Below are 25,410 nucleotides of genomic sequence, written 5' to 3' on the forward strand. Positions count from 1 at the left end.
GTCACATCGGCTGAGTTAAAAACTGTGAACAATGAAAATGCTGATCTAAGCTTAACTTTGAAAGTGCTGATTTAGCTTAACTAGAGAACAAAGGAATGAGTGATGTATCAGAGATCCAATCAGTGCGATGTAGCTGAACCAACCATAGCTCTGTATGCATGCCGCTGAGCCAATGGTAATAAAGGGGGCGGGTACATCTACTGCTGTATAAAGCCAGCCATTTTTAACATGCTTGCTAGTCGGATAAAGGAAGTCAAACAGTGTAAATCAAGTGATGCAATTAATCGACTATTTAAAACTTACCACCGGACTCGCAAACTTTAATTTTAGTGTGTTGACCTCAGATCAGTGTGGTCCACTGAATTACCTTGATCTAACAATTTGGCGTAGTCGGGCAGGATCGCTGAAGGAAGAGACTGAATCTGAGACACCAGACCTATATCGGAGGTAAGGACTCCTCGTTATAAAAGTCCTCGGTTGGTTGTCTAGTCATCTCCCCTCCACGCGATTCCGCAAACCTCCCGGGTAGCGAACCATCCGGGTGGTAGACGGCCTCGAGGTCCCATATAGAGCTCTAACTACGGCGGTGTTATTTAATTAATTACCGACCCAGCTGAAAGGCCTACGACTCGAGACCCCCAAGTAAAGAAATTGATTTTATGGCACCACTCGATAGACCTACGACTATTAAGGGTGGATGGGCCCCACCTGAAATTTCGGGGGATGAAATTCTCGAGCAGTTGAAAGACTATATAGAATTACAGTTTGACTTATCTAAAACCTGGTTCGTAATCGAACAAAAGTACAGTACCTCCTCCGGACAATGGTCTTTGGATGACATAAAAAGGGTCTGGGGAAAAATGACCCGTATGAAAGATAAAAGACGGATCAGCTGGTCCTTGGCAGTTATGAGTCAGATCCGACAGCGAAATGAGATTAAGACACAATCCCAACATAACCACGATTTGACCAATGCAAAAGAGCAAAAAGATGCGATTTATGAACAATTGAAAAGGAAAACAAATGAGCTTGAAAAGTCAGAAGTGGAAGTTAAAAAATTTAAAGATGAAGTTCAGGAATGTAAAAAACAATTGGATAAACAACCGATAGTCCCGGTAGTCCAAGAAAAGGGAAAATGTGTCGGGACCTGGAAGGGATACCCAGATCTAAATGAAATAAAGGAGGAAGGTCGTGGGAGACAAAGACAAGAAGCAGGTCAAGAGACTGACTCGGGATCCTCTAGTAATGTCAGTGAAAGTGAAGAAGAGAAAACAGGACCCCATTTGGCCCCATTGAGACAGAAAAGGAAAAGAGCAGAAAAGGAGTATGAGAAGAAAGAAGATGGAGAAGAAAGGGCGAAGTACCAACTCCACCCGTGGGACGGAGTCCAAATTCTGATTGTAATGATACCCAGGAGAGAGGGAAATAAGTTACACAGCAAAGTAAAGACTGGCCTGGGAAATGATGAGCAAGAATTAGATGCCGGATGGGATGCGATCCAACAGTGGTTACAAGCGTTTAGCCCTGCAAAAACGGATTGGGGAAAGATCATAGCCTGTCAACAGAAAGGGACGGAGGAAGTGTTAGAGCATGACGAGCGATTTAAAACTAACTGGTTGGAAAACTCGGGGCTGAACACAGCAGAGATAAAGAAGGAAAAATATCTAATTTGCAGGCTAACCAATCTGAAAACTCAGCAAAGGAAGAAAAAAAACAGGGATTTGGAAAGCCAGGAAATGCTGAGACGCCGATGGAAAAAGAGGAAAAAAAAAGAGAAACTTAAAGTTTTACTGACATGGAAGTTATTAACATCTGTGCTGAGACAAATAAAACACAAGATTTGCTGAGTGAAAGGAACCTTGAAAAATGACTATGAATGTTTAAGAAGTTACAATATTTCTTTTGTCTGATTAGATGTTCTTTAAAAGAAAGATTCTGTTATGTGTGTTTTAGCTCCACCCACTTCTCTGTGTTAAAAGCGTTTAAATCTTTTGTCTTGTCTTGGATTTTGGAAGTTTTAAGAATGTGCGAATAAGATTGTGCCCCAAGAATTGAAAAAAAACCTTTGAAATAATTTAAGTTAAGCTGGTGTGATTTGATTTGTTTAAATGTGAAAAACTAATTTTTCTCCAGTTATGTTTTTACAGTATTTTGGAAAGACATCTGAAGAAAGGACAATAAGAAATATGACGTAATTTACTGTTTTCTGCAAGAATGTGCTATTTTGTTTTGTTTTATCTGTTCTGTTCGTGCTTAGTTAAAGTGTGAAAACACAACTGTCTTTTTCGAACAGGAAAGTTTTTTTAATTTACGTGAAGTGACGCAATTACGCCTGATAATGTTTTGCTCCACCTTCTTAAAAACCTGCAAAGGAGTTAACCCTTTCCACTGACAGCTGTTTAAGTTATCAAGCAACAACTTTAGTATGAAATTTAAAGATATGGGACGTTATTAAATTTAAGTTTCTTAATTTTAAGTTAATATTTCCCCACAGTGATAGAAGGAAAATTATGATTTGGCAACACTGGATCAAAAGGTTAGAGACCTGGGGTCGCGCATTAAAGATGTATTACAAAAGACAAATGAAAATACAGATAAAGAATTATCTGAGGATCAAACGCTGACCATACATCTACAAAGGATAGTTACAGTGCTAGAAGCACACGCCCAAACCATTAATAAATTAATAAAAGAGTACAATGCATCTCAGCAGGCGGCTGCTAATGACATATGTAGCACATATGACAACTGGATTGTGGAACAAACCTGAAAACCTGGCCCAGATACAGGCAGGGGAAGTACCCTTATGGATAATGAATCAACAATTAAGGGCGAGTCAGGAGCGTGACGGATTGCCAGTTGAGAGCAATGGTTCGGGTGCACCCTCCACAAGTCGAGTGTAAACCTGACGGGGGAGGGGCTCCTAGGGTTGGTATTGGTAATACCGGTAATGGCACCCGAAGCCCAAGGACAGAGGTGTACCGAATACAGAATATTGGGGTAGTGAAGGACGGAATGCACATAACCCATCACAATATGTTACCATATGCTGTGAAGATTAAAGGGAATTTGGCTGGAACAAAATTGGAGGGATGTGTTACTAGGCACGCTATCACTGTATGTCCACATAGTATTGGACACAGCCCAGAAGCACAGTGTGGGTTTAACAATACTGGTACCAATCAGGGTAAAATTTGGTTTAAGGGATATAAAGGGGTCCTCAATATTTGACCGGTATAAAACTATCTGAAAGGTACCATTTAGTCTTGTTAGCTGGAAAACGCAAAGCACCATGGGATACTTGGCTATATTAACCCTTTTAAACTAACATAAATAAATTTAGCTGACCAAAAGACATTCTGAAGTGTTGCTTGTAATTACAACCTGGTAACTATTTAGAAAGAGCCTGTTCTTGGAAGAGATAAGGATACAAAGGCACAATTAAGAAATAGCAAGTAAGACCTTGAAGTATTCAGCCAGCTGCACAATTCAATGTGGCTTTGTCCAGCTAGCCATGTCTCTGCTAGAAAATACTTTCCCACACCGATAACAAAAGTAAGAGATAGCTCATAATACTGCTGTTTGGATTTTGGGATGATTTTGAAATGACAAAATGGACTCGGGCACTGTATATTTGTTTACTTTTGGGAAAATAAAAGATCCTCTAAAATAATGATAAATAAAAAGTGTTAATAACTTGGATCAAGTGAGAATGTTTGATCTATGTTTTCTATCTTAAATATTGTACTGGACAGTAAAGTTTCTCCAGGACTCATGAATGAGATATGAATGGTAATTAAAGGAAAGTGATTGAGAGTGTAAGATTGAAACAGGAGAATTACACTACTGAACGGGGATTTTCAAAACTTTCTAGTGAAAGTCAGGAAAGTGTAGTTAAGAAAACTGAATTTGATAGCCTGGCCACTACCCAAGACATCGGGACCATGCAGAGGAAGATGAGCAAAGATCTCCAGACAACTACAATCTTTCGATAAGATACCTGAAAGCCCGAGAAAGGCTTGTATCGGATGGCACGTGTGGCATGATACTGAGATACCGGTATGAGTGTGCAAATGTGATTTGTTACGTATGAGGTAATTACCATCCAGGAATGTATGGTGAATCTGCACTGAAGAACGGGTCTCAGACATGCTCAGTTACTTGACAACAGCAAAACATGGTTAATGTGGCTCAGGAGAGCGAGACAACTTTTAAAGCATTGACACATACTCCATCGAGAAACTATCTAATTAATGAAACAATCAGAATAGAGTTAAACACACTGGTACCTGTTAGAGGGATTGAAATTGAAGTTGAAGTGGAGAGTTACATGGAATCTAGATTGGTACAATTGAGGGCCAAGGAGAAATCATGTTTAGTAAAGAATTATCCACAAGATGGATACAAGTAAAAGAGATCTGGAGGATCTTTTAAATCCATGATTTGTTGATTAGATGTTAAACTGTAATGTATTTGATATGATTGTAAGACTGAATTTAACTGTGACTGTAATAATTGTGTTTTGTAGGTAACAGAGCGTGGGAAAAACCAGTACAAATCCAGTATGAGGTGATTTTAGTGGTGCCTCCTGTGTCACTACTACTGCAATTACCATGCTTTATGGGTCTAACAGGACCTGTCCCATCAACCAACACGTTTTTAAGTATGAGCTACACAATTATGTGGCACAATTTGGATACTCGGATATGACATTCCCCTGTTGTTTGTGGGTTTCAGTGAGCTCATGATGCGACTGAACTCCTCCCTAAAGCATTTTTATGTTTTGGAGCAAGACAACACAAGAATAGATATTGAAATTGACAGCATAGGGGACAACTCACATTGATGGGATATTGGGCTTAATACATCAGCACACCCTTAGGTTCGTATTATTTCACATGCTCTGGTAGCTATCCAACTTGTAATGATAGTGTATTTGATATATGTAATGTGTGTAGTAAGACTTTGATACATAAGCCAATTGGGTACTCATGCCCATGACTGACAAGCACTAACAAATTAATTGAGCACACCGAAAGAGAAGATCCGAAGTAATGTAGAGGAGACCCCAGGTGGGGTAACATCAGGAAAGATAGAAGAAACAGAGGATACTCCAGGCGGGGCAGAATTGGAACACCGGAACAGTGAATTGAATTTGAGTAAGGGGTCAGAGGTTGCTCCTCCCCCTCAAAAGAATGGACTGTAAGGAAGGGAGAAATCTTCAAGACTCCCTACTAACTAACGCCCAAGTTGAGAGAGCAATAAGAGCTAGCTAGATTAGTCAAGAGCCGATTGTGAGAAGTCAATAAGGATATTTCCTTCTCAAAGAAGGGAATTGTAAGAAATAGCTGTTAGATTCAAAGATGGGTTTTAATTCTTAGACCAGGGACTGACAACAGGCAAGTGGAAAAAGATAGCATAAATGCCAGCAAGGTCGAATATCAAACATCAAAAGACAAATAGAAATGATAAGGGAATGGTAAAATGCAAGGAAACAGGGAGGATAGCACCTGCTAGATAACAAGGAGCCACAAAGCCATAAAATGCCCTTGAAGAAACTTGACAAAACATTCCTCAGAAAGATAGGATGGGGATCAAATTGAGTGTTTCTGTTGATTAAATGTGCTTGCCACCAGGCGGCTGTTGCCCCGTGGGCAAGACGCCTTGCAGGTCACCGCAGACCATTTGTACATCTTAAAGGGGCATGTTATATTTAGCTGCTAGATCGGTTTGTACCTTTTCTACTTTTTATAATTTTTCTACCTTTTTTACCTGAATGTATTTTTCAAAGCCATAAGCTGATGGGGCGCTCCTCCCACTTTTTAAGATGCACTAATTAATTTAAGATCATGAAATCAATTAACTTATTAAAACCAGGCTTTTACTGTGGCCACATAAAATCCTGGTTGATGTAAATTTGTACAGAGCCACTGATCCGGACAATGGCAAAACACAGCAATGATTGATTATATTTTTAATCTGACTCTTTATTTTTATGATTCATTTTTTGAAAGAATCAAAGGGGGGAGTGTTAGGGAATATATACATATATATTTTATTAACATAGATTTTAATATGATTAAACTAATGATTTATAGAAATCTGATTATACTTAAGCTGACCACGTGTCAAAGGATGGTGTGATGTATCAGATCCAATCACAGCTGGTAACGTCACATCGGCTGACTTAAAAACTGAGAACAATGAAAATGCTGATCTAAGCTTAACTTTGAAAGTGCTGATTTGGCTTAACTAGAGAACAAAGGAATGAGTGATGTATCAGAGATCCAATCAGTGCGATGTAGCTGAACCAACCATAGCTCTGTATGCATGCCGCTGAGCTAATGGTAATAAAGGGGGCGGGTACATCTACTGCTGTATAAAGCCAGCCATTTTGAACATGTTTGCTAGTTGGATAAAGGAAATCAAACAGTGTAAATCAAGTGATGCAATAAATCGACAATTTAAAACTTAACACCGGACTCGCAAACTTTAATTTTAGTGTGTTGACCTCAGATCAGTGTGGTCCACTGAAATTACCTTGATCTAATAGGGAGTTTCCCCCCCTCCCTGCAGAGACAATCGATGTGTTTACAGAAACTGCTACTTTGTGTACACAAGGGAGTAACCACTTGAGACTGCAGTTTCAGTTGACCACAGGACAATGACTTTCTGTTTACAATACCTTCAAGGCTGTTTACTCAAGCAATCAAGGAAATAGCTTTATTTGATGGCCCATCACAGACAATGAAGACATATTCAAACCACTGCAGCTTTATTCAATAGCCATCACAGACAATGGACACATTTAAACTACAACTTTATTCAAACCCACCCTAGACAATGGGGCAGCTTGGATCCCTTTTGTTTTAGCCCAGATACCTACAGATCTGGGTGGGCCCCAAATGGGGGTATAAAAGATAGCTTCCCAGAAGCTCTCTCTCTGGCCTCACCTCCGAGCGCTCTACAATGTGGGAGTCTGCCTGAAGAAGTGGAACACCAGCAGTTTACTTTTAAAATACTGGGGTGTTTTTACTTCGGGGCAGTGAAGATCAAAGATCGCAGGGCACGGAGGAGGCATTTTCATTGCTGAGCATATATTTTTCTGGCCCATTACAAGGCAACTTAGAATAGGTATAGGGGTGGGAATTAAGTGGGAACTTGTTAGAACTGTGATTTTAGTCGATCTTCCCTCGTTGTGTCCGTTCTCTCCTCCCCTATTTAAGTAACAGTGTTGCACTAGCAGATAAGGCTGCAGTGAACACTGAGAGTAGCTGTATTAAAGTGATGTTTTAAGTAAAAGCCACTAAGCAAAGGTGCTGTAGTGCGAGGTGTTTCTATATTAAAAGTGCTATTAAAAAGGGTGTTGCACTAGCAGAGAAGGGCTATAGTGGACACTGAGTTCTGTATTGAAACTGTATTTAAGTAAGACGGTGTTACACTAGCAGGAAAGTGCTATAGTGAACACTGAGTGGCTGTATTTTAAAAGTGCTGTATATTTTAATAAAGGAGTGTTGTACCTAGCAGAAAAGTGCTGTGGTAAACACTGTGTAGCTGTTTTTAAAGTGCTGTATTTAAAGGAGTGTTTCACTGAGCAAGGAGCGCTCTAGTGGACACTGAGTGTATTGCGTTAAGCAGAAGTGTTGTACCAGGCACAAGCTGTGCTGTATCAATTTTTAAGTTGTTTCTTTCTTTTTGTTTCAATAAATACTGATCTGTTTTGCACCCAAACCACGAGTCACATTTTTCTGTCTACATCGCTACCGAATATGTCCGGCGGTCAGAACCAGGAGGAATAGGGGAGCACTTCGAAACCGCAAGGGGGTCCCTGGAGCAGCTCAGAGGCTTCTGACTGGCCAGAGACAAATAACCCCAACCCCGCTAGCGTGTGCTAATTCCTTACAATGACCACCTTAAATCTCACCAAATTATGGTCACTGTCACCAAAATGCCCTCCTACTGACACAGCTACCACTTGCCCGGCTACATTCCCTAGAATTAGGTCCAGTACCGCCCCCTCTCTTGTAGGACTTTCTACATGCTGGCTCAAAAAGCTCTCCTGGATGTACTTTAAGAATTCCGCACCCTCTAAGCCTTTCACACTCTGACTATTCCAGTTAATATTGGGGAAGTTGAAATCCCCTATTATTAATGGCCCAGAAATTCGGGTCTCCATGGGTGAGTACGCACGGGGTACTCACCCATAAGCCCAATGGAAGTGCCGGTTTCCTGCATGCACTGCGCATGCGCGGGAAACCGGCACTTCCGTTCCCCTGAAAGCAGGGGTTCAGAGGTCGAACTCGTGCTCGGGAGAGGCAGCGCATGCGCATCGAACTTCGGTTTCTTTTGCAGGTTTTCCCGGGAAGTTAAGTCTCCAGAAGTTACACATATAAAAAGCAGGCGTAAGTGGTGAATTAATTAAAATTAAAACATTTTTTCCACAGGTTTATTATTTTTAAATACTTTAAATAAAGGTAAGTTTATTTTTAGCCCCGTTAGAAAATAAAACTATTTTTTCAAAAATTTAAATTATTGTTTATTTATAATTTATAGTTTATTTAAAAATGTGATGTTTTTTAAAATTTATTTGAAGATTTAGTGATGTTTTGGGGCCCGCAGTATTTCTAAGTTTGACAGCATTTCCTGTCAGACTTATGAATGGAGCATTCCCTGCTCCGATTGGCTCTCCATGGCCCACGTGATCCCAGGGGACGCATCGAACTAACTGCGCCCCTGGGATATGCAAGCACTGCTGGAGCAGGCCCCGGAACGAAATTCCATGCGGGCCCACAGCTCAACGGCTGGCGCGCAAGGTAAGTGTAGGTTGGGGGCTTGCACACGCGGGAAGCCCCCGACCCAAATTTCTGGGCCAATATTATCCTATTATTTCTATACTTCTCTGAGATTTGCCTACATATCTGTTCCTCTATCTGCCCCTGACCATTTGGGGGCCTATAGTACACTCCCAGCAAAGTGCTTGCCCACTTTTTGTTTTTTAAGTTCTACCCATATGGCCTCATTAGAGGAACCTGCTAGGATATCATCCCTCCTTACTGCAGTAATTGACTCCTTGATTAATATTGTGACACCCCCTCCTCTTTTACAGCCCCCTCTGTCTCGCCTGAAGATTCTATACCCCAGAATATTGAGCTGCCAGTCCTGTCCCTCCCTCAAACATGTCTCTGTGATAGCAACAATATCACACTCTCATGTGTTCATCAACACCTTCAATTCATCTGCCTTACTCGTATGACTCCTTGCATTAAAATAAATGCCATCCAACCTTGCCATACTCCCTTGTGCCGTTACATATTTGCTCTGCCTTCCAGGCTGACTTGTTTTTTCCTCTATATTTGGCTGTGCATCACCCCCTACTATAGCTCCACTCTGCCCCCAGGGAGCGGGTTGGTTGCCCGCCCCCATCCCGCCTCCGTTGTAACTGGAAGTGGGCGGGTTGGAGGTGGGATCAGATCGGGAATCCGAGTTTTAACAATTTAACTACCCTCCACGCTCCAAACCCACCCGTTTTTAAAGGTTAAAATTCCCCCCCATTGTGTGTGTTGATACCAGGTTATATTCAATAAAGGATTAATCGCAACCTGTTGGTGTCGAGTCTGAATCGCTCTTACAATAGTTACTGACTGCTGCTCAACTAAACCAGCAGTCTGTACAATGCACAGCACTACTTGCCAAAGGGTAATAAGTTGCATGAAAGCTTTTCTCTGTGTGCAAGGAAGTCTGCAATGTCATTGTCCCACAGTTTGCACGTGCTCAGCTCAGACAGTTTGGGACTAGGAGGGGTCATTTTACACCCCTTCAAGTGGGTTCCACAATAGACAGGCGATTAGCCTGGCCAGATTTACTGCCCAGGCAGTGAAGGTGAGAATTACCCCTGGAGTTCCTTTAACAATGAGTGGGGTAGATCTCGACTTTGTGCGATAGTGTCAGACGGGTGACAGCGAGTCGGCAGCCCGTCTTCCATCTCTTCCCATTTTAATTTCTATTGCAGTCACCCGAAATAAAAGTCAGGAGAGATGTAAAACGGGCTGCTGATTTGTTATCACCCGTTTTACACTAACGCACAAAGCCAGCGTCTACCCCAGGAGCTCTGGGAGTTACATTATAAATGAACTCTTGGGATATGGGGGTCTTTAGCAAGACCAGCGTTTAATTCTCAACCCTAGTCGCCCTTGAGAAGGTGGTGGTGGGCCGCCTTCTTGAACCGCTGCGGTCCGTGTGGTGAAGGTACTTGTGATTTGTGCCTTTTAGGTGGTGGAAAGGCTTTGAGGAATACCCAGCCTCTGACCTGCTCTTGTAACCACAGTATTTATTTGGCTGGTCCAGTTAAGTTTCTGGCCAATAGTAACCCCCAAGATGTTGATGGTGGGGGATTCGGCGATGGTAATGCCATTGAATGTCAAGGGGAGGTGGTTAGACTCTCTCCTGTTAGAGATGGTCATTGCCTGGCACTTGTGTGGTGTGAATGTTACCTGCCACTTATCAGCCCAAGCCTGAATGTTCTGCAGCTCTTGCTGCATGCAGGCATGGACTGCTTCATTATCTGAGGAGTTGTGAATAGAGCTGAACACTGTGCTGATCTGACTACAAATATATCATGTAAAAACTTCTGAACATCATGCTCTGAGTACCAGCAGTAACAATCTAAACACTTTCTTACAAATCATTTCCTCACCTGTATCAATACCGATTTCATTTACCAACTTTTTCCAGGAACTGTATATCATTAGGAATTTGTACTTGGCACCGTCTAGCTTTACTGACACATCCTTGGGCTCAGAAATTGCCACTTTAATTCTAGAAAAAGGAATTAAAAGTTAAATATTAGATTGACAACTGGGGCAAGTTAGAACAAATGGATAGCCAGTGTTGAAATGGAGTTACCTTTCTTGTGTGGTTTTCAGCTTCTGGAAAGAAAAAAATCACACAATTATTCATAGGTTGATCATCACAAGTGGAGGTGTGAATAGACAGCTGGAGTTTGCCAGCCTCTCAAACGAACAATATTTCCAGCTTCACTTTGTTTTATGTATTTTTAATAAATCTCATCCAACCCATGTGAAGCTATTCACCGATTCCACAGACAGCTTTTTAACCACTACTGAGAAAGGTCTAATTACTAATTTCTTTTTGTTGGTGGGTAGAGATTTAGTGTTGTGCAATGGAACACTTTCTAAATTACATCCAGCATAGGAACAAACACTCCAGGTACAGCATGGGTTTGATGCAGACTAAAGCTCCCTCTGCACTGTCCCATCAAACACTCCCAGGGCAGGTACAGCACGTGTTAGATACAGAGTAAAGCCCCCTCTACACTGTTCCATCAAACACTCCCAGGACAGGTAAAACACGGGTTAGATACAGAGTAAAGCCCCCTCTGCACTGTCCCATCAAACACTCCCAGGGCAGGTACAGTATGGGTTAGATACAGAGTAAAGCTCCCTCTATTCTGTCCCATTAAACACTCCCAGGGCAGGTATAGCACGGGTTAGATACAGAGTAAAGCTCCCTCTACACTGTCCCATCAAACACTCCCAGGGCAGATACAGCATGGGTTAGATACAGAGTAAAGCTCCCTCTACTCTGCCCCATTAAACACTCCCAGGACAGGTACAGCACGGTTTGATACAGAGGAAAGCTCCCTCTACACTGTCCCATCAACACTCCCAGGGCAGGTACAACACGGGTTAGATACAGAGTAAAGCTCCCTCTACACTGTCCCATCAAACACTCCCAGGGCAGGTACAGCACGGGTTAGATAGAGAGTAAAGCTCCCTCTGCATTGTCCCATCAAACACTCCCAGGGCAGGTACAGCATGGGTTAGATACAGAGTAAAGCTCCCTCTACACTGTCCCATCAAACACTCCCAGGGCAGGTACTGCACGGGTTAGATACAGAGTAAAGCTCCCTCTACACTGTCCCATCAAACACTCCCAGGGCAGGTACTGCACGGGTTAGATACAGAGTAAAGCTCCCTCTACACTGTCCCAACAAACACTCCCAGGGCAGGTACAGCACGGGTTAGATACAGAGTAAAGCTCCCTCTACACTGTCTCATCAACACTTCCAGGGCAGGTACTGCACGGGTTAGATACAGAGTAAAGCTCCCTCTATACTGTGCTATCAATGCACCTCAGCCCTGTGAGAACAGTTCCCCCTATAGTATGGTCGTGCATGTACCCAAATTATAAATCTTTGAGGCCTCTCTGAAAGAGGTTCAGTACCTATTTGTCTTGTGCTGTAGACTGAAGCCCACAAGAAAATGGATCAAGCCTGGTAGTGAACTTGTTAATGTCAATCATGCAATGGACTGATGCCCTGTCTGAGCTGGTTAGTGAGACTCAAGTGACAATTTCACTGTGAACCACTATCAGGTTTGTCCTTGTGAAAATTGATTTCATTTAATGGAATGTAGCAGATTTCTTATTGGCCCGGAAGAGTTAATGTTCAAATCTCCCCCGCAAAACTCAGCATTGATTAAGATCAGATTGGTGTAGAGTTCATGACAGACTGGTGTAGTGTTCACGACAGACTGGTGTAGTGTTCACGACAGACTGGTGTAGAGTTCATGACAGACTGGTGTAGTGTTCACGACAGACTGGTGCAGAGTTCATGACAGACTGGTGTAGTGTTCATGACAGACTGGTGTAGTGTTCACGACAGACTGGTGTAGAGTTCACGACAGACTGGTGTAGAGTTCACGACAGACTCGTGTAGAGTTCACGACAGGCTGGTGTAGTTCACGACAGACTGGTGTAGTGTTCACGACAGACTGGTGTAGAGTTCACAACAGACTGGTGTAGAGTTCACGACAGGCTGGTGTAGTGTTCACGACAGACTGGTGTAGAGTTCACGACAGACTGGTGTGGAGTTCACAACAGACTGGTGTAGTGTTCATGACAGGCTGGTGTAGTCCACGACAGACTGGTGTAGTGTTCACGACAGACTGGTGTAGAGTTCACGACAGACTGGTGTAGAGTTCACGACAGGCTGGTGTAGAGTTCACAACAGACTGGTGTAGTGTTCACGACAGACTGGTGTAGAGTTCACGACAGACTGGTGTAGAGTTCACGACAGACTGGTGTAGAGTTCACGACAGACTGGTGTAGAGTTCACGACAGGCTGGTGTAGTGTTCACAACAGACTGGTGTAGTGTTCACAACAGACTGGTGTAGAGTTCACGACAGGCTGGTGTAGAGTTCACGACAGACTGGGGTAGTGTTCACAACAGACTGGTGTAGTGTTCACGACAGACTGGTGTAGAGTTCACGACAGACTGGTGTAGAGTTCACGACAGGCTGGTGTAGAGTTCACGACAGACTGGTGTAGTGTTCATGACAGACTGGTGTAGAGTTCACGAGAGACTGGTGTGGAGTTCACAACAGACTGGTGTAGAATTCACAACAGACTGGTGCAGAGTTCACAACAGACTGGTGTAGTGTTCACAACAGACTGGTGTACTGTTCACAGCAGACTGGTGTAGTGTTCACAACAGACTGGTGTAGTGTTCACAACAGACTGGTGTAGTGTTCACAACAGACTGGTGTAGTGTTCACAACAGACTGGTGTAGTGTTCTCAACAGACTGGTGTAGAGTTCACAACAGACTGGTGTAGAGTTCACAACAGACTGGTGTAGTGTTCACAGCAGACTGGTGTAGTGTTCACAACAGACTGGTGTAGTGTTCACGACAGGCTGGGGTAGAGTTCACAACAGACTGGTGTAGTGTTCACAACAGACTGGGGTAGAGTTCACGACCGGCTGGTGTGGAGTTCACGACAGACTGGTGTAGAGTTCACAACAGGCTGGTGTAGAGTTCACAACAGGCTGGTGTAGTGTTCACAACAGGCTGGTGTAGTGTTCACAACAGGCTGGTGTAGTGTTCACGACAGGCTGGTGTAGAGTTCACGACAGACTGGTGTAGAGTTCACAACAGACTGGTGTAGGGCTCACAACAGACTGGTGTAGGGCTCACAACAGACTGGTGTAGTGTTCACAACAGACTGGTGTGGAGTTCACGAGAGACTGGTGTAGAGTTCACCACCGGCTGGTGTGGAGTTCACGACAGACTGGTGTAGAGTTCACAACAGACTGGTGTAGTGTTCACAACAGACTGGTGTAGTGTTCACAACAGACTGGGGTAGAGTTCACGACCGGCTGGTGTGGAGTTCACGACAGACTGGTGTAGAGTTCACAACAGGCTGGTGTAGAGTTCACAACAGGCTGGTGTAGAGTTCACAACAGGCTGGTGTAGTGTTCACGACAGGCTGGTGTAGTGTTCACGACAGGCTGGTGTAGAGTTCACGACAGGCTGGTGTAGAGTTCACGACAGGCTGGTGTAGGGCTCACAACAGACTGGTGTAGGGCTCACAACAGACTGGTGTAGTGTTCACGACAGACTGGTGTAGAGTTCACGACAGACTGGTGCAGAGTTCATGACAGACTGGTGTAGAGTTCACGACAGACTCGTGTAGAGTTCACGACAGACTCGTGTAGAGTTCATGACAGACTGGTGTAGTGTTCACAACAGACTGGGGTAGAGTTCACAACAGACTGGGGTAGAGTTCACGACCGGCTGGTGTGGAGTTCACGACAGACTGGTGTAGTGTTCACGACAGACTGGTGTAGAGTTCACAACAGACTGGTGCAGTGTTCACAACAGACTGGTGTGGAGTTCACAACAGACTGGTGTAGTGTTCACAACAGACTGGTGTAGAGTTCACGACAGGCTGGTGTAGAGTTCACGACAGACTGGTGTAGAGTTCACGACAGACTGGTGTGGAGTTCACAACTGACTGGTGCAGTGTTCACGACAGACTGGTGTAGTGTTCACGACAGACTGGTGTAGAGTTCACAACAGACTGGTGTAGAGTTCACGACAGACTGGTGTAGAGTTCACGACAGACTGGTGTAGAGTTCACAACAGACTGGTGTAGAGTTCACAACAGACTGGTGTACTGTTCACAACAGACTGGTGTAGAGTTCACAACAGACTGGTGTAGTGTTCACTACAGACTGGTGTAGAGTTCACGACAGGCTGGTGTAGAGTTCACGACAGACTGGTGTAGTGTTCACGACAGGCTGGTGTAGTGTTCACAACAGACTGGTGTAGAGTTCACAACAGACTGGTGTAGTGTTCACAACAGACTGGTGTAGAGTTCATGACAGACTGGTGTAGTGTTCACAACAGACTGGTGTAGTGTTCACAACAGACTGGTGTAGTGTTCACAACAGACTGGTGTAGAGTTCATGACAGACTGGTGTAGTGTTCACAACAGACTGGTGTAGTGTTCACAACAGACTGGTGTAGAGTTCACGACAGACTGGTGTAGAGTTCACGACAGACTGGTGTAGAGTTCACGACAGATTGGTGTAGAGTTCACGACAGACTGGTGTAGTGTTCACGACAGACTGGTGTAGAGTTCACATCAGACTGGTGTATTGTTCACAACAGACTGGTGTAGAGTTCAAGACAGACTGGTGTAGAGTTCACAACAGACTGGTGTAGAGTTCACAACAGACTGGTGTAGAGTTCACAACAGACTGGTGTAATGTTCACAACAGACTGGTGTAGAGTTCACAACAGACTGGTGTAGAGTTCACAACAGACTGGTGTAATGTTCACAACAGACTGGTGTAGAGTTCACAACAGACTGGTGTAGAGTTCACAACAGACTGGTGTATTGTTCACAACAGACTGGTGTAGAGTTCACAACAGACTGGTGTATTGTTCACAACAGACTGGTGTAGTGTTCACAACAGACTGGTGTATTGTTCACAACAGACTGGTGGAGAGTTCACGACAGATTGGTGTAGTGTTCACGACAGACTGGTGTAGTGTTCACGACAGACTGGTGTAGAGTTCACGACAGACTGGTGTAGAGTTCACGACAGACTGGTGTAGTGTTCACAACAGACTGGTGTAGAGTTCACAACAGACTGGTGTAGAGTTCACAACAGACTGGTGTAGAGTTCACGACAGGCTGGTGTGGTGTTCACGACAGACTGGTGAAGTGTTCACGACAGGCTGGTGTAGAGTTCACGACAGACTGGTGTAGTGTTCACAACAGACTGGTGTAGAGTTCATGACAGACTGGTGTAGTGTTCACAACAGACTGGTGTAGTGTTCACAACAGACTGGTGTAGTGTTCACAACAGACTGGTGTAGAGTTCATGACAGACTGGTGTAGTGTTCACAACAGACTGGTGTAGTGTTCACAACAGACTGGTGTAGAGTTCACGACAGACTGGTGTAGAGTTCATGACAGACTGGTGTAGAGTTCACGACAGATTGGTGTAGAGTTCACGACAGACTGGTGTAGTGTTCACGACAGACTGGTGTAGAGTTCACATCAGACTGGTGTATTGTTCACAACAGACTGGTGTAGAGTTCAAGACAGACTGGTGTAGAGTTCACAACAGACTGGTGTAGAGTTCACAACAGACTGGTGTAGAGTTCACAACAGACTGGTGTAATGTTCACAACAGACTGGTGTAGAGTTCACAACAGACTGGTGTAGAGTTCACAACAGACTGGTGTAATGTTCACAACAGACTGGTGTAGAGTTCACAACAGACTGGAGTAGAGTTCACAACAGACTGGTGTATTGTTCACAACAGACTGGTGTAGAGTTCACAACAGACTGGTGTATTGTTCACAACAGACTGGTGTAGTGTTCACAACAGACAGGTGTATTGTTCACAACAGACTGGTGTAGAGTTCACGACAGACTGGTGTAGTGTTCACGACAGACTGGTGTAGAGTTCATGACAGACTGGTGTAGAGTTCACGACAGACTGGTGTAGTGTTCACGACAGACTGGTGTAGAGTTCACAACAGACTGGTGTAGAGTTCACAACAGACTGGTGTAGAGTTCACGACAGGCTGGTGTGGTGTTCACGACAGACTGGTGAAGTGTTCACGACAGGCTGGTGTAGAGTTCACGACAGACTGGTGTAGAGTTCACGACAGATTGGTGTAGAGTTCACGACAGATTGGTGTAGAGTTCACGACAGACTGGTGTAGTGTTCACAACAGACTGGTGTAGAGTTCACAACAGACTGGTGTATTGTTCACAACAGACTGGTGTAGAGTTCAAGACAGACTGGTGTAGAGTTCACAACAGACTGGTGTAGAGTTCACAACAGACTGGTGTAGTGTTCACGACAGACTGGTGTAGAGTTCACAACAGACTGGTGTAGAGTTCACAACAGACTGGTGTAATGTTCACAACAGACAGGTGTAGAGTTCACAACAGACTGGTGAAGTGTTCACAACAGACTGGTGTAGTGTTCACAACAGACTGGTGTATTGTTCACAACAGACTGGTGTAGTGTTCACAACAGACTGGTGTAGAGTTCACAACAGACTGGTGTATTGTTCACAACAGACTGGTGTAGAGTTCACAACAGACTGGTGTATTGTTCACAACAGACTGGTGTAGTGTTCACAACAGACTGGTGTATTGTTCACGACAGACTGGTGTAGTGTTCACGACAGACTGGTGTAGAGTTCACGACAGACTGGTGTAGTGTTCACAACAGACTGGTGTAGAGTTCACGACAGACTGGAGTAGAGTTCACGACAGACTGGTGTAGTGTTCACAACAGACCGGTGTAGAGTTCACGACAGACTGGTGTAGAGTTCACGACAGACTGGTGTAGAGTTCACGACAGACTGGTGTAGTGTTCACGACAGACTGGTTCACAACAGACTGGTGTAGTGTTCACGACAGACTGGTGTAGTGTTCACGACAGACTGGTGTAGAGTTCACGACAGACTGGTGTAGAGTTCACGACAGACTGGTGTAGTGTTCATGACAGACTGGTGTAGAGTTCACGACAGACTGGTGTAGTGTTCACAACAGACTGGTGTAGTGTTCATGACAGACTGGTGTAGAGTTCACGACAGACTGGTGTCGTGTTCACAACAGACTGGTGTAGTGTTCACAACAGACTGGTGTAGAGTTCACGACAGACTGGTGTAGTGTTCACGACAGACTGGTGTAGTGTTCACGACAGACTGGTGTAGTGTTCACAACAGACTGGTGTAGTTTTCACGACAGACTGGTGTAGTGTTCATGACAGACTGGTGTAGTGTTCATGACAGACTGGTGTAGTGTTCATGACAGACTGGTGTCGAGTTCACGACAGACTGGTGTAGTGTTCACAACAGACTGGTGTAGTGTTCACAACAGACTGGTGTAGAGTTCACAACAGACTGGTGTAGTGTTCACAACAGACTGGTGTAGAGTTCATGACAGACTGGTGTAGAGTTCACAACAGACTGGTGTAGTGTTCAGAACAGACTGGTGTAGTGTTCACAACAGACTGGTGTAGTGTTCACAACAGACTGGTGTAGAGTTCACGACAGACTGGTGTAGAGTTCACAACAGACTGGTGTAGTGTTCATGACAGACTGGTGTAGAGTTCACAACAGACTGGTGTAGTGTTCACAACAGACTGGTGTAGTGTTCACAACAGACTGGTGTAGTGTTCACAACAGACTGGTGTAGAGTTCACGACAGACTGGTGTAGAGTTCACGACAGACTGGTGTAGTGTTCACGACAGACTGGTGTAGAGTTCACGACAGACTGGTGTGGAGTTCACGACAGACTGGTGTAGAGTTCACAACAGACTCTTGTAGAGTTCACAACAGACTGGTGTAGAGTTCACAACAGACTGGTGTAGTGTTCACAACAGACTGGTGTAGAGTTCACAACAGACTGGTGTAGAGTTCACAACAGACTGTAGTGTTCACGACAGACTGGTGTAGTGTTCACAACAGACTGGTGTAGAGTTCACAACAGACTGGTGTAGAGTTCACAACAGACTGTAGTGTTCACGACAGACTGGTGTAGTGTTCACAACAGACTGGTGTAGAGTTCACGACAGACTGGTGTAGAGTTCACGACAGACTGGTGCAGAGTTCACGACAGACTGGTGTAGTGTTCACAACAGACTGGTGCAGAGTTCACGACAGACTGGTGTAGAGATCACAACAGACTGGTGTAGAGTTCACAACAGACTGGTGTAGAGTTCACGACAGACTGGGGTAGAGTTCACAACAGACTGGTGTAGAGTTCACAACAGACTGGTGTAGAGTTCACGACAGACTGGTGTAGAGTTCACGACAGACTGGGGTAGAGTTCACAACAGACTGGTGTAGAGTTCACGACAGGCTGGTGTAGTGTTCACAACAGACTGGTGTAGAGTTCACGACAGGCTGGTGTAGTGTTCACAACAGACTGGTGTAGTGTTCACGACAGACTGGTGTAGAGTTCACGACAGACTGGTGTAGAGTTCACGACAGACTGGTGTAGAGTTCACGACAGACTGGTGTAGAGTTCACGACAGACTGGTGTAGAGTTCACGACAGACTGGTGTAGTGTTCACGACAGACTGGTGTAGGGTTCACGACAGACTGGTGTAGAGTTCACGACAGACTGGTGTAGAGTTCACGACAGACTGGTGTAGAGTTCACGACAGATTGCTGTAGAGTTCACGACAGGCTGGGGTAGTGTTCACGACAGACTGGTGTAGAGTTCACGACAGACTGGTGTAGTGTTCATGACAGACTGGTGTAGAGTTCACGACAGACTGGTGTAGAGTTCACGACAGACTGGTGTAGTGTTCATGACAGACTGGTGTAGAGTTCACGACAGACTGGTGTAGAGTTCACGACAGACTGGTGTAGTGTTCACAACAGACTGGTGTAGTGTTCACGACAGACTGGTGTAGAGTTCACAACAGACTGGTGTAGTGTTCACAACAGACTGGTGTAGTGTTCACGACAGACTGGTGTAGTGTTCACAACAGACTGGGGTAGTGTTCACGACAGACTGGTGTCGTGTTCACGACAGACTGGTGTAGAGTTCACGACAGACTGGTGTAGAGTTTACAACAGACTGGTGTAGAGTTCATGACAGACTGGTGTAGAGTTTACAACAGACTGGTGTAGTGTTCACAACAGACTGGTGTAGTGTTCACAACAGACTGGTGTAGAGTTCACGACAAACTGGTGTAGTGTTCACAACAGATTGGTGTAGTGTTCACAACAGACTGGTGTAGAGTTCACGACAGACTGGTGTAGAGTTCACGACAGACTGGTGTAGTGTTCACGACAGACTGGTGTAGAGTTCACGACAGACTGGTGTGGAGTTCACGACAGACTGGTGTAGAGTTCACAACAGACTGGTGTAGAGTTCACAACAGACTGGTGTAGAGTTCACAACAGACTGGTGTAGTGTTCACAACAGACTGGTGTAGAGTTCACAACAGACTGGTGTAGAGTTCACAACAGACTGTAGTGTTCACGACAGACTGGTGTAGTGTTCACAACAGACTGGTGTAGAGTTCACAACAGACTGGTGTAGAGTTCACAACAGACTGTAGTGTTCACGACAGACTGGTGTAGTGTTCACAACAGACTGGTGTAGAGTTCACGACAGACTGGTGTAGAGTTCACGACAGACTGGTGCAGAGTTCACGACAGACTGGTGTAGTGTTCACAACAGACTGGTGCAGAGTTCACGACAGACTGGTGTAGAGATCACAACAGACTGGTGTAGAGTTCACAACAGACTGGTGTAGAGTTCACGACAGACTGGGGTAGAGTTCACAACAGACTGGTGTAGAGTTCACAACAGACTGGTGTAGAGTTCACGACAGACTGGTGTAGAGTTCACGACAGACTGGGGTAGAGTTCACAACAGACTGGTGTAGAGTTCACGACAGGCTGGTGTAGTGTTCACAACAGACTGGTGTAGAGTTCACGACAGGCTGGTGTAGTGTTCACAACAGACTGGTGTAGTGTTCACGACAGACTGGTGTAGAGTTCACGACAGACTGGTGTAGAGTTCACGACAGACTGGTGTAGAGTTCACGACAGACTGGTGTAGAGTTCACGACAGACTGGTGTAGAGTTCACGACAGACTGGTGTAGTGTTCACGACAGACTGGTGTAGGGTTCACGACAGACTGGTGTAGAGTTCACGACAGACTGGTGTAGAGTTCACGACAGACTGGTGTAGAGTTCACGACAGATTGCTGTAGAGTTCACGACAGGCTGGGGTAGTGTTCACGACAGACTGGTGTAGAGTTCACGACAGACTGGTGTAGTGTTCATGACAGACTGGTGTAGAGTTCACGACAGACTGGTGTAGAGTTCACGACAGACTGGTGTAGTGTTCATGACAGACTGGTGTAGAGTTCACGACAGACTGGTGTAGAGTTCACGACAGACTGGTGTAGTGTTCACAACAGACTGGTGTAGTGTTCACGACAGACTGGTGTAGAGTTCACAACAGACTGGTGTAGTGTTCACAACAGACTGGTGTAGTGTTCACGACAGACTGGTGTAGTGTTCACAACAGACTGGGGTAGTGTTCACGACAGACTGGTGTCGTGTTCACGACAGACTGGTGTAGAGTTCACGACAGACTGGTGTAGAGTTTACAACAGACTGGTGTAGAGTTCATGACAGACTGGTGTAGAGTTTACAACAGACTGGTGTAGTGTTCACAACAGACTGGTGTAGTGTTCACAACAGACTGGTGTAGAGTTCACGACAAACTGGTGTAGTGTTCACAACAGATTGGTGTAGTGTTCACAACAGACTGGTGTAGAGTTCACAACAGACTGGTGTAGTGTTCACAACAGACTGGTGTATTGTTCACAACAGACTGGTGTAGAGTTCACAACAGACTGGTGTATTATTCACAACAGACTGGTGTAGAGTTTACAACAGACTGGTGTAGTGTTCACAACAGACTGGTGTAGTGTTCACAACAGACTGGTGTAGAGTTCACAACAGACTGGTGTAGTGTTCACAACAGACTGGTGTAGTGTTCACAACAGACTGGTGTAGAGTTCACAACAGACTGGTGTAGTGTTCACAACAGACTGGTGTAGAGGTCACAACAGACTGGTGTAGTGTTCACGACAGGCTGGTGTAGAGTTCACAACAGACTGGTGTAGTGTTCACAACAGACTGGTGTAGTGTTCACAACAGACTGGTGTATTATTCACAACAGACTGGTGTAGTGTTCACAACAGACTGGTGTATTATTCACAACAGGCTGGTGTAGGGCTCACAACAGACTGGTGTAGAGTTCACGACAGACTGGTGTAGTGTTCACAACAGACTGGTGTAGAGTTCACGACAGACTGGTGTAGTGTTCACAACAGACTGGTGTAGAGTTCACGACAGACTGGTGTAGAGTTCACGACAGACTGGTGTAGAGTTCACGACAGACTGGTGTAGAGTTCACGACAGACTGGTGTAGTGTTCACAACAGACTGGTGTAGTGTTCATGACAGACTGGTGTACTGTTCACAACAGACTGGTGTAGTGTTCATGACAGACTGGTGTAGAGTTCACGACAGACTGGTGTAGAGTTCACGACAGACTGGTGTAGTGTTCATGACAGACTGGTGTAGAGTTCACGACAGACTGGTGTAGAGTTCACGACAGACTGGTGTAGTGTTCACAACAGACTGGTGTAGTGTTCACGACAGACTGGTGTAGAGTTCACAACAGACTGGTGTAGTGTTCACAACAGACTGGTGTAGTGTTCACGACAGACTGGTGTAGTGTTCACAACAGACTAGTGTAGTGTTCACGACAGACTTGTGTCGTGTTCACGACAGACTGGTGTAGAGTTCACGACAGAGTGGTGTAGAGTTTACAACAGACTGGTGTAGAGTTCATGACAGACTGGTGTAGAGTTTACAACAGACTGGTGTAGTGTTCACAACAGACTGGTGTAGTGTTCACAACAGACTGGTGTAGAGTTCACGACAAACTGGTGTAGTGTTCACAACAGATTGGTGTAGTGTTCACAACAGACTGGTGTAGAGTTCACAACAGACTGGTGTAGTGTTCACAACAGACTGGTGTAGTGTTCACAACAGACTGGTGTATTATTCGCAACAGACTGGTGTAGAGTTCACAACAGACTGGTGTATTATTCACAACAGACTGGTGTAGAGTTTACAACAGACTGGTGTAGTGTTCACAACAGACTGGTGTAGTGTTCACAACAGACTGGTGTAGAGTTCACAACAGACTGGTGTAGTGTTCACAACAGACTGGTGTAGTGTTCACAACAGACTGGTGTAGAGTTCACAACAGACTGGTGTAGTGTTCACAACAGACTGGTGTAGAGGTCACAACAGACTGGTGTAGTGTTCACGACAGGCTGGTGTAGAGTTCACAACAGACTGGTGTAGTGTTCACAACAGACTGGTGTAGTGTTCACAACAGACTGGTGTATTATTCACAACAGACTGGTGTAGTGTTCACAACAGACTGGTGTATTATTCACAACAGGCTGGTGTAGGGCTCACAACAGACTGGTGTAGAGTTCACGACAGACTGGTGTAGTGTTCACAACAGACTGGTGTAGAGTTCACGACAGACTGGTGTAGTGTTCACAACAGACTGGTGTAGAGTTCACGACAGACTGGTGTAGAGTTCACGACAGACTGGTGTAGAGTTCACGACAGACTGGTGTAGAGTTCACGACAGACTGGTGTAGTGTTCACAACAGACTGGAGTAGTGTTCATGACAGACTGGTGTACTGTTCACAACAGACTGGTGTAGAATTCACGACAGACTGGTGTAGTGTTCACAACAGACTGGTGTAGAGTTCACGACAGACTGGTGTAGTGTTCACAACAGACTGGTGTAGAGTTCACGACAGACTGGTGTAGTGTTCACAACAGACTGGTGTAGAGTTCACAACAGACTGGTGTAGTGTTCACAACAGACTGGTGTATTATTCACAACAGACTGGTGTAGAGTTCACGACAGACTGGTGTAGTGTTCACGACAGACTGGTGTAGTGTTCACAACAGACTGGTGTAGAGTTCATGACAGACTGGTGTAGTGTTCACAACAGACTGGTGTAGATTTCACGACAGACTGGTGTAGTGTTCATAACAGACTGGTGTAGTGTTCACAACAGACTGGTGTAGTGTTCACGACAAACTGGTGTAGTGTTCACAACAGACTGGTGTAGAGTTCACAACAGACTGGTGTACTGTTCACAACAGACTGGTGTAGAGTTCACGACAGACTGGTGTAGAGTTCACGACAGACTGGTGTAGAGTTCACAACAGACTGGTGTAGTGTTCACAACAGACTGGTGTAGAGTTCACAACAGACTGGTGTAGTGTTCACAACAAACTGGTGTAGTGTTCACAACAGACTGGTGTATTATTCACAACAGACTGGTGTAGAGTTCACGACAGACTGGTGTAGTGTTCACGACAGACTGGTGTAGAGTTCACGACAGACTGGTGTAGAGTTCACAACAGACTGGTGTAGAGTTCACAACAGACTGGTGTAGAGTTCACAACAGACTGGTGTAGAGTTCACAACAGACTGGTGTAGAGTTCACAACAGACTGGTGTAGTGTTCACAACAGACTGGTGCAGAGTTCACAACAGACTGGTGTAGAGTTCACGACAGACTGGTGTAGTGTTCACAACAGACTGGTGTAGTGTTCACAACAGACTGGTGTAGAGTTCACAACAGACTGGTGTAGTGTTCACAACAGACTGGTGTAGTGTTCACGACAGACTGGTGTAGGGTTCACGACAGACTGGTGTAGAGTTCACGACAGACTGGTGTAGAGTTCACGACAGACTGGTGTAGAGTTCACGACAGATTGGTGTAGAGTTCACGACAGGCTGGGGTAGTGTTCACGACAGACTGGTGTAGAGTTCACGACAGACTGGTGTAGTGTTCATGACAGACTGGTGTAGAGTTCACGACAGACTGGTGTAGAGTTCACGACAGACTGGTGTAGTGTTCATGACAGACTGGTGTAGAGTTCACGACAGACTGGTGTAGAGTTCACGACAGACTGGTGTAGTGTTCACAACAGACTGGTGTAGTGTTCACGACAGACTGGTGTAGAGTTCACAACAGACTGGTGTAGTGTTCACAACAGACTGGTGTAGTGTTCACGACAGACTGGTGTAGTGTTCACAACAGACTGGTGTAGTGTTCACGACAGACTGGTGTAGAGTTCACGACAGACTGGTGTAGTGTTCACAACAGACTGGTGTAGAGGTCACAACAGACTGGTGTAGTGTTCACGACAGGCTGGTGTAGAGTTCACAACAGACTGGTGTAGTGTTCACAACAGACTGGTGTAGTGTTCACAACAGACTGGTGTATTATTCACAACAGACTGGTGTAGTGTTCACAACAGACTGGTGTATTATTCACAACAGGCTGGTGTAGGGCTCACAACAGACTGGTGTAGAGTTCACGACAGACTGGTGTAGTGTTCACAACAGACTGGTGTCGAGTTCACGACAGACTGGTGTAGTGTTCACAACAGACTGGTGTAGAGTTCACGACAGACTGGTGTAGAGT

At 44.9% G+C, this 25,410-nt stretch overlaps 1 protein-coding gene across 1 annotated transcript in view; it reads right to left on the reverse strand.

Moving 5' to 3' along the window:
- Positions 1–25,410, reverse strand: part of LOC147101480 (zinc-binding protein A33-like) — a 150,869-nt gene that overhangs the window by 13,148 nt on the left and 112,311 nt on the right. The window contains exons 6-7 of the mRNA XM_085966625.1: positions 10,903–10,925; positions 10,694–10,815 (exon numbers count right to left, since the gene is read on the reverse strand). Of these exons, the coding sequence (XP_085822751.1) occupies positions 10,694–10,815; positions 10,903–10,925 (145 nt within the window). The remainder of the gene's footprint in view (positions 1–10,693; positions 10,816–10,902; positions 10,926–25,410) is intronic.

This window comes from Somniosus microcephalus, chromosome 24 (genome assembly GCF_052327205.1).
Source record: "Somniosus microcephalus isolate GS21.2 chromosome 24, FLI_Smic_1.0, whole genome shotgun sequence".
NCBI lineage: Eukaryota > Metazoa > Chordata > Chondrichthyes > Squaliformes > Somniosidae > Somniosus > Somniosus microcephalus.